This window comes from Hetaerina americana, unplaced genomic scaffold (genome assembly GCF_022747635.1).
Source record: "Hetaerina americana unplaced genomic scaffold, ioHetAmer1.1.p SCAF_6, whole genome shotgun sequence".
In the NCBI taxonomy this organism is placed as follows: domain Eukaryota; kingdom Metazoa; phylum Arthropoda; class Insecta; order Odonata; family Calopterygidae; genus Hetaerina; species Hetaerina americana.
This window is the reverse complement of record NW_027287205.1, coordinates 52,387,939-52,410,206: the sequence shown is the minus strand read 5'-3', so window position 1 is coordinate 52,410,206 and position 22,268 is coordinate 52,387,939. Positions and strand designations below refer to the sequence as shown.

General features: G+C 37.8%; 1 protein-coding gene across 8 annotated transcripts in view; it reads left to right on the top strand.

Moving 5' to 3' along the window:
* LOC139695519 (ankyrin repeat and death domain-containing protein 1A-like) overlaps positions 1 to 22,268 on the top strand; it is a 430,852-nt gene that overhangs the window by 118,367 nt on the left and 290,217 nt on the right. For all 8 annotated transcript variants that reach the window (XM_071594341.1, XM_071594344.1, XM_071594343.1 and 5 more), the window contains exon 2: positions 6,769 to 9,855. In XM_071594341.1, coding sequence (XP_071450442.1) covers positions 9,723 to 9,855 — 133 coding nt within the window. In that variant the 5' untranslated portion in view covers positions 6,769 to 9,722. The remainder of the gene's footprint in view (positions 1 to 6,768; positions 9,856 to 22,268) is intronic.

Below are 22,268 nucleotides of genomic sequence, written 5' to 3'. Positions count from 1 at the left end.
ATATGGCCTAGGGAGTGGGATAAGGAAAGTCCGGGGGGGGGAGGAAATCGGGGAAGGCAGAAAAAATGTATGAGGTTGTCTTGAGATGTGGTGACTGTTGGAGGCTATAGCAGAATCCCAGGTAAATGGAACGAAGAAAATGGGATTTTTTGTCAAAATGAAGAAGGTAGACTCTATCAGGAGCAGGAACAAGGAGAAGTGCTCGTTAAAAGGGTTATGTTTTATTCAGCAGTGTATTTTGGAAGCCCACTAGGATAGAAATAAGTCTAGGCGACCGTCAAAAACCCACCTCCACACATCAGACAAACGTAAAGAAAATAATTCTCCTTTTCATGGGCTTTCTGCAAAGTTGTCTCTGACATTTATATTTTCTTCGGTGATTGATCGAGTGGAATATGCAACTTTACGATTATTTAGAATCAGATAAGTGTCGAATTTTAAATTTATTCTAATTCACTGTTAAATATCTTAGTAAACATAACTCTTAGGTTTTTTCAAAAAAATTTACAAGTTGGTGATGATTCTGTGGGCTTAACTTTTAGTGATTTCATGATTTGTAATAGTAAGTTATTCCTCGCTAACCTTTGTCCTTTTGAAGTTAACAATCGGCGCCGTATTGTATTTAATGATTGTAGAAGATTGTCCTCAATAACTACACAGTTTTTTCATCCATTATAATTTTTATGAGATAGAAACAAGTATGGGATTTCAGCGAGGCAAATAAGAGCTTAAGGACGTGGTAACCAACAAATTTCCATTACCTCGTTTCGTAGTTCCGAAGATTACCTTCGCGCGGCCCACTTATGAAAAAGCCTTTGTACCGAGTGATGAAAATTGCCTTGGCTGCCGGGCGTAACGGTTATCTTGCTTAAAAAAGGAGAATAAACGATTATTCCAGACTTCGATATGGATCGTAACACTACATGGATCTAAAACCTGATCGTTGAGGAGAAATGTATGGAACGTATTATCAGACTGGAGTATTTTGAGATGCGGGTACGGAGAAAATAAAGTGAATAGAAAGGAACGAAAAAGAAGGGCTACTACATAGCTTACCAAAGTTCCTAGTATTCATTTTTTAGAGACATTATGTCAAATTGAATACCATGTATCTCAAAACGCTGCAGAATTCTATGATCTAAGAAAAACAAAGAAGTTATCAGTGTCTTAGGAATCCAAAAGAAGGCAAGAAAATTGTATGTAGAAGAATATAGAGAGGTAATAAGATATTAAAAACTGTGATAGAGGGGAGGAATTTAGCTATGGATGTTTTAAGGGAGAAAAATATTAGGTATTTTTACAGTTCATGGGAAAAAGCACGTGGATGTGAAAAGGGTGAATTGCATTAGTTGCTAAAGTGTTTATTGTTAGGTGGAAGATGGAATTGTACGATTAGCATTGCTCAGTACCCTAAGATATTGCGCAGTTTTTCTGGGCTCGTGAAAATCATTCCCGAGGTCAGTAGACTACAGCTAAAAATAATAGCTCCATATTAGCCTTGCAAGCTACCATCGTAATGAGTTTCAAAAGAGTGTAAAATCAGGCATTAATTAGAAATTATTTGTTCTAATTCAACTTCTTTAATATAATATTGGATTCATTTGATTACAAGGCGTCAAATTTGGAGAATTCCGCTATGATCTTATCTTTCAAAAATCTGTTAAATTTTCGGCAGTAACGAAAAAAATTGTTGTTAAATAAATATAAATCTATTAATTAACCAGTAACTACAGGGTAAAGTTAATTTTGTATCCATTTTCAACAAAATATTAGTTTCCTCAATTCTGCATAAAATGACTTAGGTGCCTGACAATTTAAACCAGTGAACCTGGAATGCATTCGTCTTCATAAATTTTAAAGCTATTCACACATAGTACGTTTTGAATTAAATCCATTTTTGGGTCTTTTTGCCCATTTTTACGATCTAAGTGACTTCAGACGGCGTGGAAAAGATGCTGCATTTGAACTTCTCTGGCCTATTTTTGCCGAATATTTTTGACCTTCAAAACTTCATGCGTCATTATTTTAATTTATTACTAGAACAATCATTCATTAACCCATAAGTCTGTGGGCACTACACGCTCACTGATGTCCAAAAAATGAACCGACTTGAGTAACTGCAGAACTCACACGCCGCTGTAATTACTTTATACACTCGAAGGATCATTTCCCGAAAACCTTTTCAGCCATGTGTATTTTTCCGTTCACCCTCACTTGGGTGAACTAACACAATAAATGTTTTCTTCCATTACGTTGATCACTAATTCACTCTACCTCAGTTTGAGCTCCAATGATATTTTTCTTCTTCCACATTCTGGCTCTCCTCTCTTAGGCTTTTATGAATACAAAATCATTCCGCAGTTACTTTCTCCTCGTGTTTTATTCACTCAGCTTTATCCATCGGCTTTTTGAGAAAGCTCCATGGGTTCCTTCAACTGATATAAATAATTCGCACCTTTCCAATGATCCACACCGGCACAGTAAATGATACACTCAAATTAAAAATCTTCACGACCCTAAGTGCTGCATTTATTAAGTCATTAATTAGCACCCGTTTTGACCTTTGCTGAGTCTACCTACCACTCTGCTCGTCACTAATGTTACAGATAGTCCAAGGCTTTCAACTCAAACCCAATTTAACCAATATTTGTGTCGCATATCTCCTATTATAGTAATAAACAACCTCACCTAGGGCAATTCGAACTTTCAGGAAATAAAATGATAAATCAATAATGGGAAATAACCCTAATGATAGTGACCTTACAACCCAAGCCAATAACCATAGTGGCGACTAGAAGGGTAATATCTACGTACCTTACATATTTTAGAAATCTGCATCAATGATTAAAAACCATTAAGCCAACTATAAAACTGACTTCAGATCCTTCAACATTCTATAGCACGAGGTGACTTATTAGGCATCCATAGTGCGCAGAATGCAAAAGTAGAATGTTTCTCACATTCTTGTATCGAAATGTGCTCGTAAAATTCAAACACTCCTTAACGTGTGTCTTTCTTTATGCGGTTAGTCACTTAGACATTAACTTGATACGATATTAAATATACGCGGGCATGCCATGCACGCACAAATCGGCGGTGAATACGCAAGGGCGAAGGCAGGCACCAACAGAAAAGGAACGGAAAGGGGATTGATTTTTAATGGATTGTACTATGGGTGGTGTTATTAAAGTCGCTTCGCTAACACGTTCTGTTCGTAAAAAAGATAATTCCCCAAATATATTTGCTTATTTTTCACCAATAGTGTAATGTTCGTGGTAATTTTATGTCCTTTATGATTACCAAACCATAAACAACAAAATCGGGTGTTAAAAACTATGCCGTCCATTCATTATTGTTAATAAAACCGCACGGAACCAAGATATAATTAGGACGATAATTTGTTATTGGACAATCAAATTTAAATCAAATAAATACGTCAAATAAAATCACTATCGCGTTATATTAACTTAAGTTGAGCAAAATTTGCTGCTTTTATACACCTAAAAATATGTCATTTTATCTTTAATTTTCCCAAAGTTTGATTTTCGTTGTATTTTATAGCGGATGAGCATAATATTAGGTTGTAGCGCCGCCTATGTTTAGATGTTCTCTACGTTTTTAATACTCAAAAATATGAGCATTTTACTCCCTACAATGAAAAACTAGTCTGGTTAAGTACTATACACGCTGCATAAACCTAGTTTGAACGTTTCTATTTTTGTCAACTACGTACCTTCCTGCTGAATTGATAAGTTTCCGAAAAGAGTAACCGATCTTTTTATGGTAACAAGAACAGAACCAAGCAATATTTTATTTCCGGCCCAGTGGACCACCACCTTCCACCGAAAGTCATTTACATATTTTGACTGCTGCATATTAATGGAATTCCATTCCTATCTACCTAAGAAAAACTAATTAGGTTTGATATTTAAATATTAATTAATGATAATTGAGTTAAAGAATGATTCCCTTAAACACTCAATTCAAGAGGCTGGTATCAATATGACCGTGTTATTTTTAAAATTATATTTTTAATTTCATGGAATATTCATGTCGTTTTTTGTTTAGAATGTCACCAGTTAAATATTGGACTTATTTTCTTTTCTCTTTTGGACAAGTCCCAGAGCGTAATAAATAATATTATATTCTATTAAAGCGATAGATATCAAAGCTCTACAATCAATCTTGAACTCCAATTAACAAAACCCAAAAGAATGCGACTTCTGGCGGTAAGATGAATCGCACATAAATGGATAATGATCGTATCAAAACGAAAAATCGCGTTATTGTTAGCGGTAACGCGCGTAAGAATACCATGACCGCGCCAGAATCAGTCACAGTGTGACTTTTCGTTCCATCATTTAATATTTGGCGAATCGGGCATAGCCCTGCGTCGACCCTTTTCGATGTCTCGAAAGAAAACTTTTACCGCGGGAAAGTGAAACTTTCACGTGCCGATCCCTCTAGTTTGGCACCACCGATGGGCCTGATGCTTTCGCTCGCAATCACTAGCACTCCGCTCCCCTTCTACCCACCCCCATTCCGTCTCCTACAATTCCCCTCGCTCGCCTCTTCGCTCAACGCGAGAGAACTTCCACCCATGTTCCCTGGGGAATGGATACCCGTCTCCGTTCCAGATCATTTAATCTAACCGCCGACCCTTCGCCTTTCCTTCCCTCTCACTGAACCATTCTTCCCACAGGTTATCTGTGAATTCTCTCTTGATCTTTCCTCCCTCCCATCTATGCCATCAATAGTGGACATCACCCACAGTGTCTCCTAATTCGCGCACCCGGATCTGGGTGAATTGAGAGAGAACTGAGAATTTCTCTCCAAATCTTAAGACCAAAATAGTATTTATTAATAGATGTCAATTTATATTGGATATTTTTGGTGGGTCTAAGAAAACTTCCATTGTCATGAAAATTCAGAGCAATCATAAACAAATGATACACCATTATCTCTATATCGTTTCATAAATTATTGCTATCATCTCATTTCCCCATTATGGGACTTCAGATTTTCTGCTTCCCTTTCATATCGTAAAAAATGCCTATTTATAGCCTCTCTACCGCCAAAATCGCTGTTCTTCACCAGCATATCCAGGCATTGATTTCTGCCATCTGCAAAATTTTTGTTTCATCAAACGTATCCTTGCCTTGAATTTTTCTATCACCTATTTATTTTTCCCGTCTTCAATGTCCACATTTTCACAGTATTCGATCTACGTAGTATACTCATTAATTTCCAAGCAGGCCAAATTTTACAGACATACAAGCAGCTGCATTCGTAATAAAGTACTGGTATTGTTTTGATGACTATGATGTTAAGGTTAGAAATATATAGTATGATAAGAAGATGTGAGCTACGTTTAACAGACAGCTTCAACGAACAGGAAAATGATAATACTAGTATAGTATATTCAATTCTAGGTATTATCTATTTCCTTTTCACTTACTATGGCCATGGTTTCATCACTCTGGTATCATCAGGTGATAATTCTAGACACTAGCGAACCCATTGCCTTGGTAAGTGGAAAGAAAAAAATGATTCGTAGAGTTGTAGTGTTATCACTTTCCCTGTTAGATGAAAATATTTCTCCAAGTAACGACTAAAACAGTTTCATAATCGAGGCAATTTGCGAAAATAATCTTGGATTTAATGCAACCGATGAAATGCTAACTTTTTGAGCATCTTTCTTTTGTAATTGCTACTTTTGTAAGAATTAGGACCTTGCTGTCAACTGCTTTGTTCTTGATCAGTCGACCAATTTTCTAATTCATTTTGAATTGCTCATTCCTCATTTCCGATTGCTACATAATGTTTTACTCTTTTTTTCACAAGTGAGCGTATCAATCGAGAATAATCATTTCACCCGAACTTTCTCACTCTATTCAATTTTGATTTTATCTTAATTTCAATTGAAACTAAAAGTTAAAATATAAAATGTGACATAATTAATACCACTCAAAAAAGTCACTGCTACATCCACAATATACATCGCTTTGGTATGATGTTGCCAATTATTTATACCGGGATTGCTGATTCGTGCAAAACATTCATCAAGAAACCAATTGTTCATAGCGATTGGGTTTTATCTTTCAACGATATTAAACAATGATTAATGCGATGGTTAACTAGAGAACGCTATTATGGAATACTCTATTAGGAATGACGATAACACGGAATAAATTTGGTACCTCATGCAAATGATTTGATGGAAAATATTTTACAAAAAACATTTTGCTTTAACATAAGTCGGGTCAATTGTATGGATGCCAGATGATTAAATCACCTTAATGATCCTCTCATTGATAAAGTAATTGATTTTATCAGGAGTTATCAAAAGGGAATACATAGAACTACTAAAGGTTACTACTTCGACCAATATTAGTATGGTAGTATTTCTTCAAATTTATTTCTTTTTATTAAAGTTACAGCTGGAAAGGGAGCATGATTGCAAAATAAATAGAGCGTCCTGCTACTAACCGTAGCGCTAAGTTTCAAATCCGGGTTACTCTGACCTCTTACGGTTTTGCCCAAGCTCTGTAAATTTTCGGTTGCCAGATTAACCCCAGCAAACCGCAACTAAGGAAACTGGCGCCACCAACTATAAATACATTTAACATGCCATAAGAAATGAGCGGTAACCTCTCCTGCCAAACCAACAATCGAGTTTATTAATGTGATTTTAAATTGAATTTTTAGTTACCGGTTGTAGGATTTGTCTTTTCCTCACGTCATCTTTCCTCCTACTCATCTTTTCAGGTTTCCAGTCGCAGTCCAGTGAAAGTATGGATCCCAATACATTACACCAAGTGGGGTGAAGAGAATCAGCCGATGAAAGAGAGGATGTAGATTAGAAGAAAACGGATGGCTGCCCTAAGGGAGAGCGAACTCAAAGGAAGAGATCGGAAAAGGGTTGTCGCGAAAGAAGAAATGAATCCGCCCGAATCGAGCTTGATTCAGTTGACATTTTCTCTCTCCATAATTCGTTAACCCATTCACGATAGCAAGAAACACTTTTAAGGGTTTGTGTTGCTCCCAAGCGTTGTGACAATACGCAAGTGAGTAGAATATGAACTAGGGAAACCCATAAACCAGCTTCCTGCATCAAGTAACCAAACTTGAAGTAAAAGCTTATAACGAATAAAGTGTGCTCATTAAGGCAAAAGAATAAGGCTCAGAGATTTGGGACCTTATATTTAACGTAATATTTCATCTCTTACGAAAGTAATGATAATACAACTGGCGTGGCCCCGCGCTAAAAAACTTATTGTGATTGGTTCAGGGTCGACTACGATTTAAGCAAAAGACTCATGCATGCCACATGATTTTATGTTTTGGCATAAAAAATAAGTATAAAAGGAAACGTATATCAGAGTGAATCGCGAGCTCATTGTCTCCGTGCTAAAGCAAATGATCTTATGTATACGTCACACAAAAACGATCACATTCCTTTCATAAATAAAGGGATCTTGTGTTGAAATTCAGGAGAGACAAATAGTGGGTGATACGGTAGGAATGCAACATCAAGAGCATTGAAAATAAGAAGCAGCAAAAGCGAGGAAGGTTCGCAAGGGAAAAGGCTGATATAGAGAGAAGTTTTAAAGAATTTGGAAATGCGCGGAAAAGAGAAGCGAGATGCTAATGTAACCATGGAAGGATAAGGATAACTTTGGGGAAGAGGAGTGGAGAAAAAAATCAAGAATAAAGTACGCACGAGTGAGTGGTGGAAGGTTAGAGGGAGAGCAAGGGGGAAAAAGAGGCAAATGAAGAGACCTTGGAGATAGAAGGAGGGAGATAACGTTTAAGGCCATTGAGAGAGTGGGATCTTCTCCTTTTGATCTCTAAGGCGTTCCTGTTCCAGGGATGACGAAAAATGAAATAATGAAGGAGTGAAGAGATACACAAACAAAGACGAGAGTCAAGTTACGACACACTGAGAGGAGGGATAAGGTTGGGAGGAGGGAAAACGGGGAGAGTCAAAGAAGTGAAACGCTAAAGATAGGGGCGGGAGGTAATATTTTTACGTCCGTTGAATCGAGAAGGGGAACGTTGTATAATTAAATTGCGAGTGAATATGCTTTCCGCGAGGCATGCTAGACAAAAAGAAGATAGAGAGTTGAAACGAAAATCGTATATCGCTTGCGGTAAAATCTAGAAGGGACCCTCATTAGAGGATTTCATCGGAAGGGAGCAAGGGGTGGTGCCGCCTCCGTGATGGGGTTAGTCCAATAAATCCCCCAGGAGAGGCAGCAGGGGATCGAGACAAAGGGGAAATCAAGACTTTGAGAGTAGGTAACACCAGCTTCTGCGGAGGCGAGCGACACCGTGAGCAGACAAAACAAGAGGATAAATCGATAAGGCACCGTAGCGGGGATGTTTCGTAGGTCAAGGAGGAGGAGAACGGGCACCGATGCCGTGCGTCAATGCCGAAACATCCTCTCATGCATGAAAGGTGAGAGCATATTACGCACGGAGATCACATTACTTTGTCAATAGTTTTATTTTATAGAAGACTACCACGGTCAAGGAAAAAGTGTCGATAAAACTGAAAATTGAGGGGTGGTATATTTTAAGATTCCTTTATTTTGCAATACTACAAGTCAATTCAAAGAGTACGAAGGAAGGAGGTGACATACGCATAAGAACACTATCTAGACCAGGGAGAGGACCCGGGGGAACGTGTCTGATAAGAAAAAAGCGCAATTCAGAAGTGTTTACTGCGGACGCAATCCTATCTTTTCTGGGAAATCCGTATAGCGGGAGTATCCTTTTCTCACGAAGGTGGGTGGTGGTGCGGAGCAGTGAAGAGAGAAGGAAGAAGGAATTCAATTCGCGAAACCGATGCGAGTTCCAGGGGGATGCCATACGTCTAGGGACGCGTGAGTGGAAAGGAATGGACGGATGAAGAGCCCATAGGGACCGGTTCTGCCCTCGGAGAGCGTAGGACCGAGAAGTGAAGCTGAAAAAGGACCTTGAGTGAAACAGTAGGTGCAGAAGGGTAGACGGCCGGCGTTTCTCCCAGAAATAATAGGAACTGAAAAAGACAGAAAAATAAGAAAAAGGGAGAGTTTCGTTTGAGTCCCTGCAGCTTAGAAAGCGGAGCGAAACAGATCCATGAAGCGAAGAGGAAACTCGTCTGAATTCAGAGAGAAATATACGTTTCACGAGATTTTTCATATGTATGGTCTAAGATACCACAAAATATAAAATATAAAATAATTTTTAAAAAATCAAAATTTTATGTAGTAGATTATAATTATAAAAATTATGTATAAAGTAATTAAAAGAGCATATAAATAATCAATAGTTCAATAGTGCTACATACATTCATTTGAAGAAAGCTTCCATATTTATTACCAAAGAAATAAAGTTATACAATTTTCCGCAGTTGTTTTCTTCAAGAAGCATGAGCGACCAACAGATTAAAATGTTAAATAGTTACATATAGTAATTTCATTTAGAAATACATAGAGTGGAATAAAAACAACTGGATATAGGACAATAAAAAAACTCTTAGAAACTGAGATGCAGTGTATACGTAAAAGCATCTTCAGAAAGCCACTGTACTAGGACAAGTGTCTGCAACGAACGCATATTAAAAATTTTAATTAAAATATTGGAGAAATAAAAGGAACGGAGAGACAAAGCAAAAGGACATAAAAATTAATACATCTCATCCGGTGAAACAGTTTTAGTTTTGGAGTGTCAACATCATGGCGGAAGAGCAGAGTTCTGACCCCGTTGGTTCCACCAGTCCACTCCGGGTACCTAAAGTCCCTCGAAAACTGTCCACGGAATCAACGCTGACCTTCACTGACCCGTTGGAGGGACGCCGAAGCCCACGCGGTAAGTGGAAATATAAAAAATGACAGCTTTAAATACCTGCATTGAAATCTAAAACGTTGAATCACTAGAAAATTGATGCGATCCACTATATTTTATTTGTTTCGTGAGGCCTGGAATTCAACAGAAATAATAACCAAAGAGTGGGTGGATTATAGAGTTTGTGGCTCCCCACAATACTAATAAATGAAATTTTTGAAAACGTTTCATGTTAAACCAAAAATATATGGATACTTTTATTTAATAATAAAATGAACCCTAAATGAAAGAAATATACATTTCATTGGTGTTCATTTTTATACATTTCCTTGGTGTGGCTAACTTATACATTTTTTTATCCATTTTTACGACAAGCGCTATTAGTAATGGATCGCTAATATTGTGTAGCGGGGATTACTTTATCAATAATGATAATAAATACTTCAGAGTATTATTAATATTTTTACATACATAATTATAAAAAATCAAATGTATTTTCCATACTTAAATGTTAAATATTGTTCGCCAGTCATTTAGAACTCCAATTGCAAAATTTTTACAATGTGAATTATTTTACTACATTTTACCTTTACAAAATATGCTCTACCTGCCTGTAATCTTTCTTGATATTCCCTGGAATAAAATTATTTTTTGCATCTAAATATATTTAAGATGCAGAACGTGTGAGTTAGCAAAATTTTATTTGTATATTTTATTGTGAAGTTATATTACATCACTAGCGGTCGAGATTTTAATTTGAGAGAACGGACCACATGGACTGCAACCATGACGTGGTGGAAGGGCTTGCGCGTTCCGACGATCCCTAGAGCTGTGCTGGCGGAAGTAATAATTATTGCTCCTGGTAGGGTCACCCATGCCAGATAGGTCGAAGGTTAGGAGCCAGACGAAAGGTAGTCCAGGCAGCGTCTGTTCCTCAGTGAGGCGGCTGCAAAGGCGTCTGACCCCAAAGGGGCGGCCTTTGAGTGATGGTGTCTCGTTAAAAACACTATTGAGGAAGGCAACGGGAAACCACCTCAATTATCATTCCCAAGATCAAAATGATGGACACCACAGAGAATGAGTCCTGGCAACCACAGAGCTCGGCCCAATCGGTCGTGTGTCGTGCCCGGCAGCGGGACAGGCTAGGCTTCCGCGGTCATCATCACACGAAACCCTTGCAAGGGAAAACCGATGTGGATGCGGACTCTGACCACAATTTAGTTGTTATGAAGAGTTACGTCCGTTTCAAAAAGATAAGGCAGGGGCGACAGGTTAGGAAATGAAATGTTGAGGCATGAAATGGATTGATAAGGAAGGAGTACCAGCAGACCGCAGAGAAAATCATGGAGGACGGCAAAGACCTGAGTACTATCAGAGAATGGGAATGGGAAAAATGGGAATGTGTCAAGAAAGGGAAATCGAAAGCCGACAAAAGACACAATAGGAACTTTTAATGGGAAAAGGGCAAGGAAACCATGGATCACGGATTGACAGGGGGTGATTACACACCAGACTAAGTTTTACCCAAACGTGACCCAATCGCGTTCAGCCAATGTTATTATGGTCCCTTATCGTTCGTGGAAAAAACGACATTAAATCTGCTCTTCACTTAACATTTCTAATTTTATTGATATGATCTCTCCTACCGTAGAACGCTGGAGACGCACTTCCAATATATGCAATAGTCTTAATCTGCAATTTAACCTTCGATCCATGAGTGAGTGAAACACCAACATCACCAACACTTGGTTTCAAGTGTTGGTGATGACTTGGCTTGGTGACGACTAACCCCTCTCTCCTGCAGAATTCAATTGCTTACGACCCACGGTCATTCCTCGTTACTAAACTGTAGTTCCCAACGTAGTAACCTTCGCTCCGTGAGTGAATCCCAGCCTAGCTGCTCTAATATTTCGGATACTCTCTAAGTTTATCATTACAACTTTTTACAAATATAGCTCTTTTACGCTGCACGTGATCCGATTCGGCAATGAATGCAACTACGTGAGGATCCCATATACTTGCAGAATATTCTAAATGAGGCCTAACCAAAGACAGATAACATTTCTCTTTGACTTTTTCATCACATTTTCCTAGTATTCTTCTAATAAATCCTAATTTTGTTAGATCCTCTTCATATTCCCCGAACGATTATGATGAATAGTGTCCACCATATGCATTTCCTTCGATATACGATAAATCTACTTCTCTCAGAGAGAGGAGGCAGAGGGATCGCTATTGTTTACCCGCTTCTGAAGAAAAAACAATGTGAAGTGCTTTCAGCAGCAGTGAAAGTTAAAACCAAATGGAAGTAAATAGTACTCGCGTGAAGCTCTATTGACGTGTTAGTGCTACACAGAGGGATTTGCCGCAGGACACCCCTATTAAGTAAGCCGCCCTAATCCTCTTAAGGTTTCCCACCTGTTCAAACGTCGCAATTGAATCCCTCAGCTAGGGAAGCTGAGAGTGTTCATTCGTGCGGTAATTCAGGCAAACACGGGTGACTGTGTCCACGTGGATTGCTCAGAGCCTTCAGGGCCGCTGGCCGATGGCCTTCCTTCCCTCAATCAAGAACTCTCAGCAGCCCACCCAGGCCGAACAATTACGTGTCGAATAAAAGAATGGTGTTGCCCCCACTAAAGTACCTAGTCTTTCGTCGGGTAGTCTTTTTAGGACGCAAGCTCGATATTCATGCGGATTAATAAATAGTGGATACACCATGGGGACAACATATGTCTGCTTTAGCTAAACACAAGTTTGATTTCAGTGCACCGAAAACACACTCTAATCTACTTTTCTAAACGTCCTAGAAAACCATGAAAATTAACTTAAATTTCCACATAAACTATTTTGGACAACATTCAAAAGTGATATCAACGAATTCATAGATTTTAACTGCGATGCGGGGGTTTATTGGATCAAATCTAGAAATGAAAATATTCCAGTTGATTCCCTGTTAATGCTGCTCAGAATTTGCCGGAATTTAGAATTTACAAACTGTTCATTTTAAGCTAAAATGTGTTATACCTCTCTACTGACCACAATTATACAAAATTCAATTTTACGCAGAAAAATTCAATTTATTATATTCTTTTTAATACCTACAATTTTAATACCCTTGTAATTATCTGAAAGATCGATTTTTGAATCTTGTTGCTAAGGGTAGTACAATAAAATCTATTCATTAATTTATCCGTATGACAGCTGAGATGGACTACACTCAGACAGAATGAAAAAATGAAACTTATGAATTTCCACTGACTTTGGAATATTCCCATAATTGAATTTTTAAGCTACTAATCAGACGTTCCTTTTAATAAAAATACCGCCGATATGATGCCAGGAACATTGCTATACCGCCGAGTCCAGCAAAAATGCTTTCCCATTATAAGGGTAAGCAAATACTTATTATTGGTCACAAGCAAAACAAAAAATGTGTTCACACTTACTTGTACCTTAAACGCAGAAATTTGGGTGATGATGCTGGTTTTCAGTGACTAAATTTTCTTTATTTTTTATGCATTAGCCCGAAAACAGCACTTTGGCCTTTACATCGAACTTAGAACAATGATATAACAGTATTACAACTGCATACACCTAAGCTGGCCAAGCCAGAGGTGGAGGAAAAATCACCTAGGCGGGAATCCAACCCGCGACCTATGGATTGGAAGGCGAGGACATTACCCCACCACCACAGGGGCCGCCTGGAATTTATTGGGATTAACGCAACATACTTTTCGGCTTATTAACGTAATGATTAAGGTTAGAGGTTTAGTCCAACAATCATGAATCTCTTTCAGGGTTCATTCTCATTTATTAATGTAATGTTTAAACGCATCTTTGAAAACTCTTCTCGGTCATAAGAAAAGAATACTCACGGATGATAAACGGCCTTAGGTCGTAGAATCAAGAGAAAGCTTTTTTGTCTTCCAAGAAACTTTTTCCCAATTTGCGAAGCGAAAAACTCACTTGGGCAACAATCCATCAATTTCAGCTGAGGATCCATGGCAACGAAAGTGAGCTGTTTATTTTCTCACCTCACTATTTTCGCCATAGTTTTGAAGTCCCCGATACAAACCCGTCAACCATCAGCCTCATGCAGCTCTCCAAAGTGTAATTGAATTGAACATTTTGAGAAATTCCGAAAAGGCCCCTATCGAAATTATTAAATTGGCGTGCTGGCAGCATGCCTTCCGTGAAAAGCGATGGCATCATCAAAAAACCAACACATTCCATCTGGAATTTGTTACGCTCCATGATTTATCTCAATAAAAATGTAAATTAATTATACGGCTAGGATTATTTCAAAATGCATATATATCTGCACAATAGCTCGCAAGCCTCTCGAAGGGGCTAAGAATACATTGTAAGGACACCAACCTCCATTCATCGTAACATATATTAGCTAAAACACGGAAAACTCGTGTATTTATACATATATGTGCCCATGTTTAAAACGAAAAAATTGATGTGTTTGGTTTAATCACCGAATTTTAGTATTTAATTTATTTTTCCCGGGTGCTTGGGTTCCATTTTTTTATAAATGCGTATCGTGCGAGGGTATAATAAATTTCTGAGTCTGTCTGTTGCGGTATCTCTATCTATCTTATTTTATTATGGTGGTTGAATCAGCCAATTAAATTTGGTATAATAAAAATTACACAAGATAACTCTGCTTTCTTATACCATTCTGAAATCTACCATCTTGCATGCACTCTTCGTATATCAGTGTGCTTCCGACCTAAATCCTCCAACATATCCGTCACTCTTACTCTCTTATAGTTACAATGTTTAACGAATCTAGCAAATTTTCTCTGAAGCTTACCTCTTTAATAAAAGTTTTTATCTTTTATTTTATCAGATATTCTTTTAATTTCTCAGATATTTTGCTTGTATTCCAAATGTGGCATAAAATAAAATAAAAACTTTGTTGGGCTAATGACTTTACACACCCTAGGGAAAGTATTACAGGAATGGAAGAATGATGAATGGGAGGAAAGATTAACGACTGAAATTTTACATGAAGCAAAATAATTTTTTTTCCGCCAATATCGACTATAGTTACGTGAGAGATTAAATTTCCATAATACCGAGATACATAATCCGATACTTATTATCTCATCCGGCTTTCCGGAACAGCCCATTTAGTTCACTCAATACAAAGTTTCTTTGTCCGAACCATCCCTTAAAGCTCTAAGAGGATGTCATCAACTTTGGTATCCCTTCACCATCTCGGTAACAGTAGCCTTAATACAAGAATATACCTCCCCTATCCGTGCATCAAATTACGCAGGAGAAAATAAATATAACCCCTAGGGGAAACTTATTCAAAGTCCCATTTTTCACGGCGCTCCCGACGTCTCCCAAAGACTATCCTCCGTTGGCATCGCTATTATGAATCCATAAGTCAATTGCAGGCGAATCAATCCTCATTCTCCCGAATTCCCTTCCTCCCCTAACTTCCACTCGACTACCTTCTCTTTCGCAGACGCCCCCGTGTTTTCCTCCCTCGCTTTCTTTACTCCATATTTCTCAAAGTGCAGAGGGAGGGGGAGACTATCGGAAGAAAATTTCGAGAATGGGTGGATTAGTTTGACGCAGCCATATAAGAGGGACTTCAAGCACATCCTCAAACTTTGTATCCATTAAATATAAGTATGTATGATTTGGTGAAATAGGCGTGGAAAGTATTGTAAATAGGAATATAAGTCGTGGGAAATTCACAAGATTTTTATTAATCAAGCAATAAATAATTAATCTATCAGACAAATGGTTACAAGCAGTCTTGAGCGCATTGAAAAGTCAGCGCGATGAATATAGATCATGGGATAATAAATATAAAACTAAACAAATCGGGATTTTTGAAAAATAGTAAAGCCAAATCAAGCATTAAAATAGGAGGCTATAGTCTAGAGCAGGCAGAGCAGCTTACTGATCATGTAAGTATTTTGGACGAAAATGGTCAAAATAGCAGGGAAAATAGAAGAAGAATTACGTTGGGCAAAGAAGCATAAACAAGGCGAAGGAATCTGATGACAAAAGCGTTGAGTAAGGTCGTTAAAAAAATACTTGTTAAAACTTTGGTACTGAGTGTGGTTTTGTGCGGTGCGAAATCATAGTCGTTGAAAGAAGCTAATAGGCGTGAATTGGAGACTCGCATCGCATTTTTATGATACGTATTATCTCTGTGTGATATTTTTATCTCAGTAGCGTATCTAGATTGGCAGAGGAACTAGGTTGGAAATCGCACACGGGTTGAAGGTTAATAATTGAATGAAATGAAAGCAGGTATATTTAGCGATGGTTTTGAAAATGTATTATTGACCCCATCGTAAGATAGATCCCGAAAATAAGTTAAGAGACATCACGTGTATTCGACATATAAAAGATGTCATAATTTCCAGAAACGATTAGAAATCGAAATAAAAGCAAACAGCCACGCAAGGTGAAATATATAATTTAAAAAAAAATCCGAAGTAGCATAGAAATTTGTCATTATTTTACCTAACCTTTATTTTATTGCTCTGATTACTAGCAGCTAGTCTTGCGTGGGCAACTTAGAATTTGGATAGATACTCTTACGCTTAGATACCGTCGTGCATGCACATATATTTAAAATTATTTCCATTATTTGAGTTTTCAGTAGTTGTGATGGTTAGATGAGGTAAGCGGCAGTTTTCATTTCCGTTATTCGAAAAGGGAAACTTTCCATTTTTTATCAAAACCGGAGTTATACAGGGGGTGGAAGAGAAAAGCACAAGGAAACTTAGCGCCAGCATGAGATTCCTCTTAAGGTAAGACAACAAGGGATTTGCTCCGCATTCGAAGGGGTATATACCTCATTTGAGGTGAACTCCACTATGAATTTGAAAGTGAATCTAAAGACTACCAAAACATCAGTTACCCAAAAAATCAAAGTAACCCAGAGTTCAATCAAAACCCTTGATCATAATGAAATAAAGAGAGCACACATACAGGAGTGGGAGATGCAGTTTGGGAAGAGAGGGATTTGTCGAATAATTAAAAGAATACAGAAAAAAGAGGATGCTGCAATATTGCCAGCTGGATCGATATTGGTGTACGCAAAAGCAGAGAGCGTGGAAATAAAGATGAGAATAGGAATAGCAGTTTACATAGAAGAAAGAGTTATTATGATTTTAAGATGGCCATTGTGAGTAAGTACGAGGGTCATCCGGAAAGTAGTACCCGTTCGTGCCGCATGAAGTGCTGACGACGCGAGTAGCCGCTGGACGAGGTCAGATAGCTTCAGTGGCTTGTCTGCCTTCTCTGAGCCAAGTTGCGTGACGCTAGCATTGCCTGTGTTGTTTCTGTGATTGTTTACAATGTTTAAAAAAATTGAGAACGCCGCCAGTTGTGAAGTGAGGGCAGTGATTAAATTCCTCAATGCAAGAAACGTTCGCCCATGTGATATTCATCGCCAATTAAAGGAGGTGTATGGAGACAATGTAATGGACGAGTCGTCTGTTCGGCGGTGGTGTCGCAACTTCAACATGGGGAGGGGGAACACACACGACGATGAGCGTTCGGGGAGACCGTCTGTCATTACAGACCAACTGGTGAGCTCAGTTGACGAATTCGTGAGGAACGATCGGCGCGTCACAATTGATGACATCTGTGAGCATTTTCCCAATGTTTCTCGAACAATTGTTCATGAAATTGTTAAACACCATCTGCATTATGCAAAAATTTGTGCAAGATGGGTCCCTCGCGTATCTCAATGAGCTGGCGGCGAAGGACTATGCAGCAGGAATACAGAAACTTGTCACACGTTATGACAAATGCCTTAATTTGCTTGGAGATTATGTTGAGAAGTAGTTTAAAGTATCTTCTTTCAAATAAAATTTTTTATGTTTGTTAATATTTACTTTTGTGTCTTTATTTCACGAACGGGTACTACTTTCCGGATGACCCTCGTAAGTTTTTGTATTGCTTTTGAAAATGTTTAGACCATATTTCTGATATTTCAAGGGATTGTTTTAAGCCTACATATAAACAGTAATGATTGAGAATAATGATCTGAATGTGGGAGAATATGATAAAGGATTTACGGTTAAATCAGACGATGAGAATACATCCTAACACCTGATATTTCTGATAGGTCTTACGGTGAGGCTTCATTTTGATACTGACGAATTTGAAATATACTGCAGAGTGCACGAATTTTTTACCTGCAGCTGCTATCCTAATAATTCGGATTCCTCGGTGTCATCGACTCTGTTCAAGTTGTTAATCATTGGCGTATTTGAAGAATGAAAATTTATCAAGCCTGAACATAGATTGAAAAATTATCTTGTGGAGTGAAATAGTTTCTTTCAACTCGAAGGCAGGACATTTTGAATGTTGTTTGGAGAAAGGCAAGGTGTAAAGAATCCTCTGAAATTGGAGTTTGGTGAGTTGTGTGTCTTGGACTTTTCCCTACATTCTCACACAATTGGTTATCGATATGTACACTTGGAGAACCCGAGTTACACATCCGTAATACAAACAATGATTTGTCATGAAAGATGACACTACTAAACATAGCTGCTGAAATTAATTAAAAAACTTATATAAAAATAAATATGTCATGCTAGATCTTATATTTTAGAAGTATTGTATAACTTCAGATTAAAATGCTAAAATGGCGCCTGTATAAAACCTATCCGATATATTTTGTTATAGTACGCACCTTGCTTTCAATTTCCCAAATTAAGAAATTTTATAAATCATTGAAGAATTTCAATCTCTTTAAAGCATAGTGCAATAAGGCCTACGGGCATTGAATTGAGAAAGGGTGGATATCTGCATATATTTTCTTTTTTTGTACATTTCATGATTGATTTCATTTTAGGCAAACGTTTGATGATTTATATTAGACTCGTTTATGTTGTATTGAAAATGATTCACTCACAACTGCACGGAAACAGCGATTGAATAACTTTTAAAAATTCCATTGAAAACAGCTAAAAGGGTGACGCAGTATTTTTACTCTGGCCAACATTGAAACCGTGATTCAACCTATTAGAAAGACAGAATATTATTTATCAGGTTACGCAGAAACGAGATCCTCAAACGTTATAGCAAACAAATGATTTCACAAGCTTTATGACCCTATCTATCTCAGCACTGAGTACGCCTCAAGCCCTTTTTATGGCCGTAAACAAGATAGACCGTCAATTTTTCCGAATGTAAAACGAGGACTCTCGTTAAAAATCGAACGATCTATTGGCTAAATTTGATGTCAGAACGCCGGAACGCCTCGTTTTACGCACTTGACACACACAAAACGGACTAGAGGCAATCGCACGAGTATCGACAAGGCAAGAGAGGACGACCCCTTGGGAGGATATTCCCAAGGATCTATCTCCTTGCTCGCTTAAAGGATGAATGAAGTCAAATGGCCGCAACCATAACCGTAAAATTCCCACCGATTTCTCCTCGCCGTCCCAACGGATCCATTCCTGATACCTTGTTCCCTCTCTATTCGAGGAGGATAGATACGCAGCCAGAGTCGTCCAAATAAGATTACTGCTTGCGAAACGTAAAAATAATGAACACTAAACAAAATTTTAAGGGGGAAATATTGAGTTTATGCTTCGATATCTAATTAGTTCTACTGAGTCTGAAATATTGATAGGTTAGCCCAGACGACAGTATTTTAATCTACACATTATTAAGGGTAAATATTTTTTCAAATCATGGCACAAAATCTCAAGAATATGAATTATTTTTCTAGAATGCATGCCATATAGAAGCGGTAACTTAAATATTAATTGAAATTTAATTTCACATCGCAATCGATTGATATTAAATAGAGGGTACAATTATTCCATAATAGGTTTTTCAATTATTGAATTTTTATAAATATCTTCAGTGGATTTTATTATTTCCATCGAGATTAATCGAACAATTATTTTTCTTGAAAAATAGAAAAAAATTAATTTTTGAAATAAAATCTTCTGAGAAGAAGCAATCTCTAAAAGGTAAGAAAGTTAACGAATATGTCCTCGTAAACAACTTCGTAAAAAGAAAATGGGAATCGTGTTTGCTATTTTAAGCTTTTTAAGAGAACAAGAAAAATTCTCGGAATATTATATCGATGAATTCCACAAAAGTCTGATCTCCCACGCTTCGTTTTTATATAACAATTTTACATTAAAAGATAGGAACATCAAACGTAACCAAACCGTCTCTAAAAGCACCAGCCTTCAAATAGCGTAATAATTCCATAGAAAATAATATTGTTCAATCCTGAAAGGCAGGTTTAGTAGTCTTCTTTTGTGGAAAACTACGTGCTCTTTAGGTGCTCATGGAAAATGAGATCATATCATCATACTGATGACTAAACTCGTAAGTTACAAAAATAATTTAACTAAAATAAACTTGAACCACGCTTTCAGGATTTATTTATCCAACGCCTTCAGAGGTGACGGCAAAAACATTCAATTTTGCCTATTAAACTATACCCTTTTTCCAAGGGCAACATATTCACGCACGCGTACAAGAATCTTGGCATTAAATTACATACTTAGAGTCACATGCTTTCTCAATTTATCAAATTTGTAATACTACAGGCTAAGGAAAGTGATAAGGGTAGAAAAGTTGTTGGAAGTGCCACAAGTAAAAAACTAATTTAATTTTGTAGTTATTATGGGGTGTTTAATTATGCGTGTATACTTTATTTTTTTACCAAAGCGAATACATTTCAACGCGCACATTCATACAGTTTAATAATTGACAATGAGGTGAGTTTTCTGCTGCCGATATTTTGACCTCGATGGAGTTGAACGTGAGATAAATGCATGCTTGGAAAAATGCCCTCAGTCCATAAAATGAACATAGGTTTCTCTATTAAACGTTATTCATAAACAAAAGTGTTCTACTGATCGTATTGCACACCTGTCCTGATGACCTACATGTCCGCATCGCTCACAGCGTTCAAAATAATCCTAAAGACTTAATTTTGCTAATTTTCCGATAGTATTATTATATTTCATCTACGCATTAAACAAGCTACAGGTTTCACTAGACCATGGGCATTGTAATAGGTTTTAACGGGGAAATTTGAATGAGATATAAGGTTGACTTTTTTGCTTTCATTTGATAACTTAGTAATTATTTAATGGATTCATTTGTTATGAATTTCAAAAACAAATAAAAACTACCGTTATTACTCTATTTGAGAAAGGTTCTGTTGAATGCTAGCACGTTGTAGCTAAGTTATCTACCAAATACTTAGGTAATATACGTGCATCTTGCAACAAACAACCACGTTACTCTGGGAACATTTAGTAATAAATAAAAAACTTAAATTGAATGAATTTTAAATGTATTGGATCAAGAAAAAGATACAACGAATTCTGTGCTTATATCACATGAATACTCCGAAGTAATTAAATACATTTCATGTTTCTCTCTATAAAACAACCACATACGTGTAAACGAACACATCCTTCTCTCTACCTATCTCTATCATGTATTTTCTGAAGAATGGTTTAACTGAATAAAAAAAGACACATTCGCCAAATGTCCTGATCTAAACTTCTTTTCTCCCGCATCCCCTCATCATTTCCTTCACCCATTCCTTATCGATTCGCTACCAATCTCCTTTCTCCTTACCCTCCACCAAAACCACCCACGCGTACCTATCGCACTTGACCGCCCATGAAAATACGCGAAAGGACGTACCCACGTGAAGCCCACACGGGGGAGAGAAAGGGAGGGGAAGAGAGGAACCACCCTTCGCCCGGACACTTCAATTCCCCCGTGCAAACACCTTTGCTCCTCTTAATCTTTCCGTCCCACGCGAGTGTTTTGTTTCACCGCATCACTCGTCACCTCGACGGGGCTCCCGTCTCCTTCTCTCTCCGCCTCCCCTTCAATCCTCCTCAACTCTTGGGAGCTTAAGGGTCTCTCCCCTTCCCTGGGTTCACAACCAGCGTCCTTACGCCTCCGGGAGGAGGTTACTTTTCTCGCGCAAAATGTCTTTATTGATGAAACCTGCGAAATTGGTCCTGGTGTGTGCGTGTCTAGTTTCTCACCGATAGGATCTTCTCCTCTCGGGATCTTCAAGAGAAGTTTGAAAAGAGGAAAATGAAGAAATAAGTGAAAATCTCAGGGTTTAGGACGATGATGTCACATGTAGGTGGGAAAGACGAGGAACAATGCGTGTTTGCATAAGCATGTCGAGTTGTTTCAAGAGCGCGTTTCACAGAACGTTCTCCGAGCAAATTAATCTCCGTGTGACGCGTATCAAATAAGTTCCCACAATACTGTGGAAATAGACATGAACCAGGCAAGTTTGCGTTAATAGAAGAAATTCAAATTGAAAATTGAATTGTATTAATTTCGGTACGTACTCTGTATTGATATTTTATACTCACAAATTTATGAACCCGTAAAGAATTAATGGCTCGCTTTGAAGAAAAATCACCCATTCC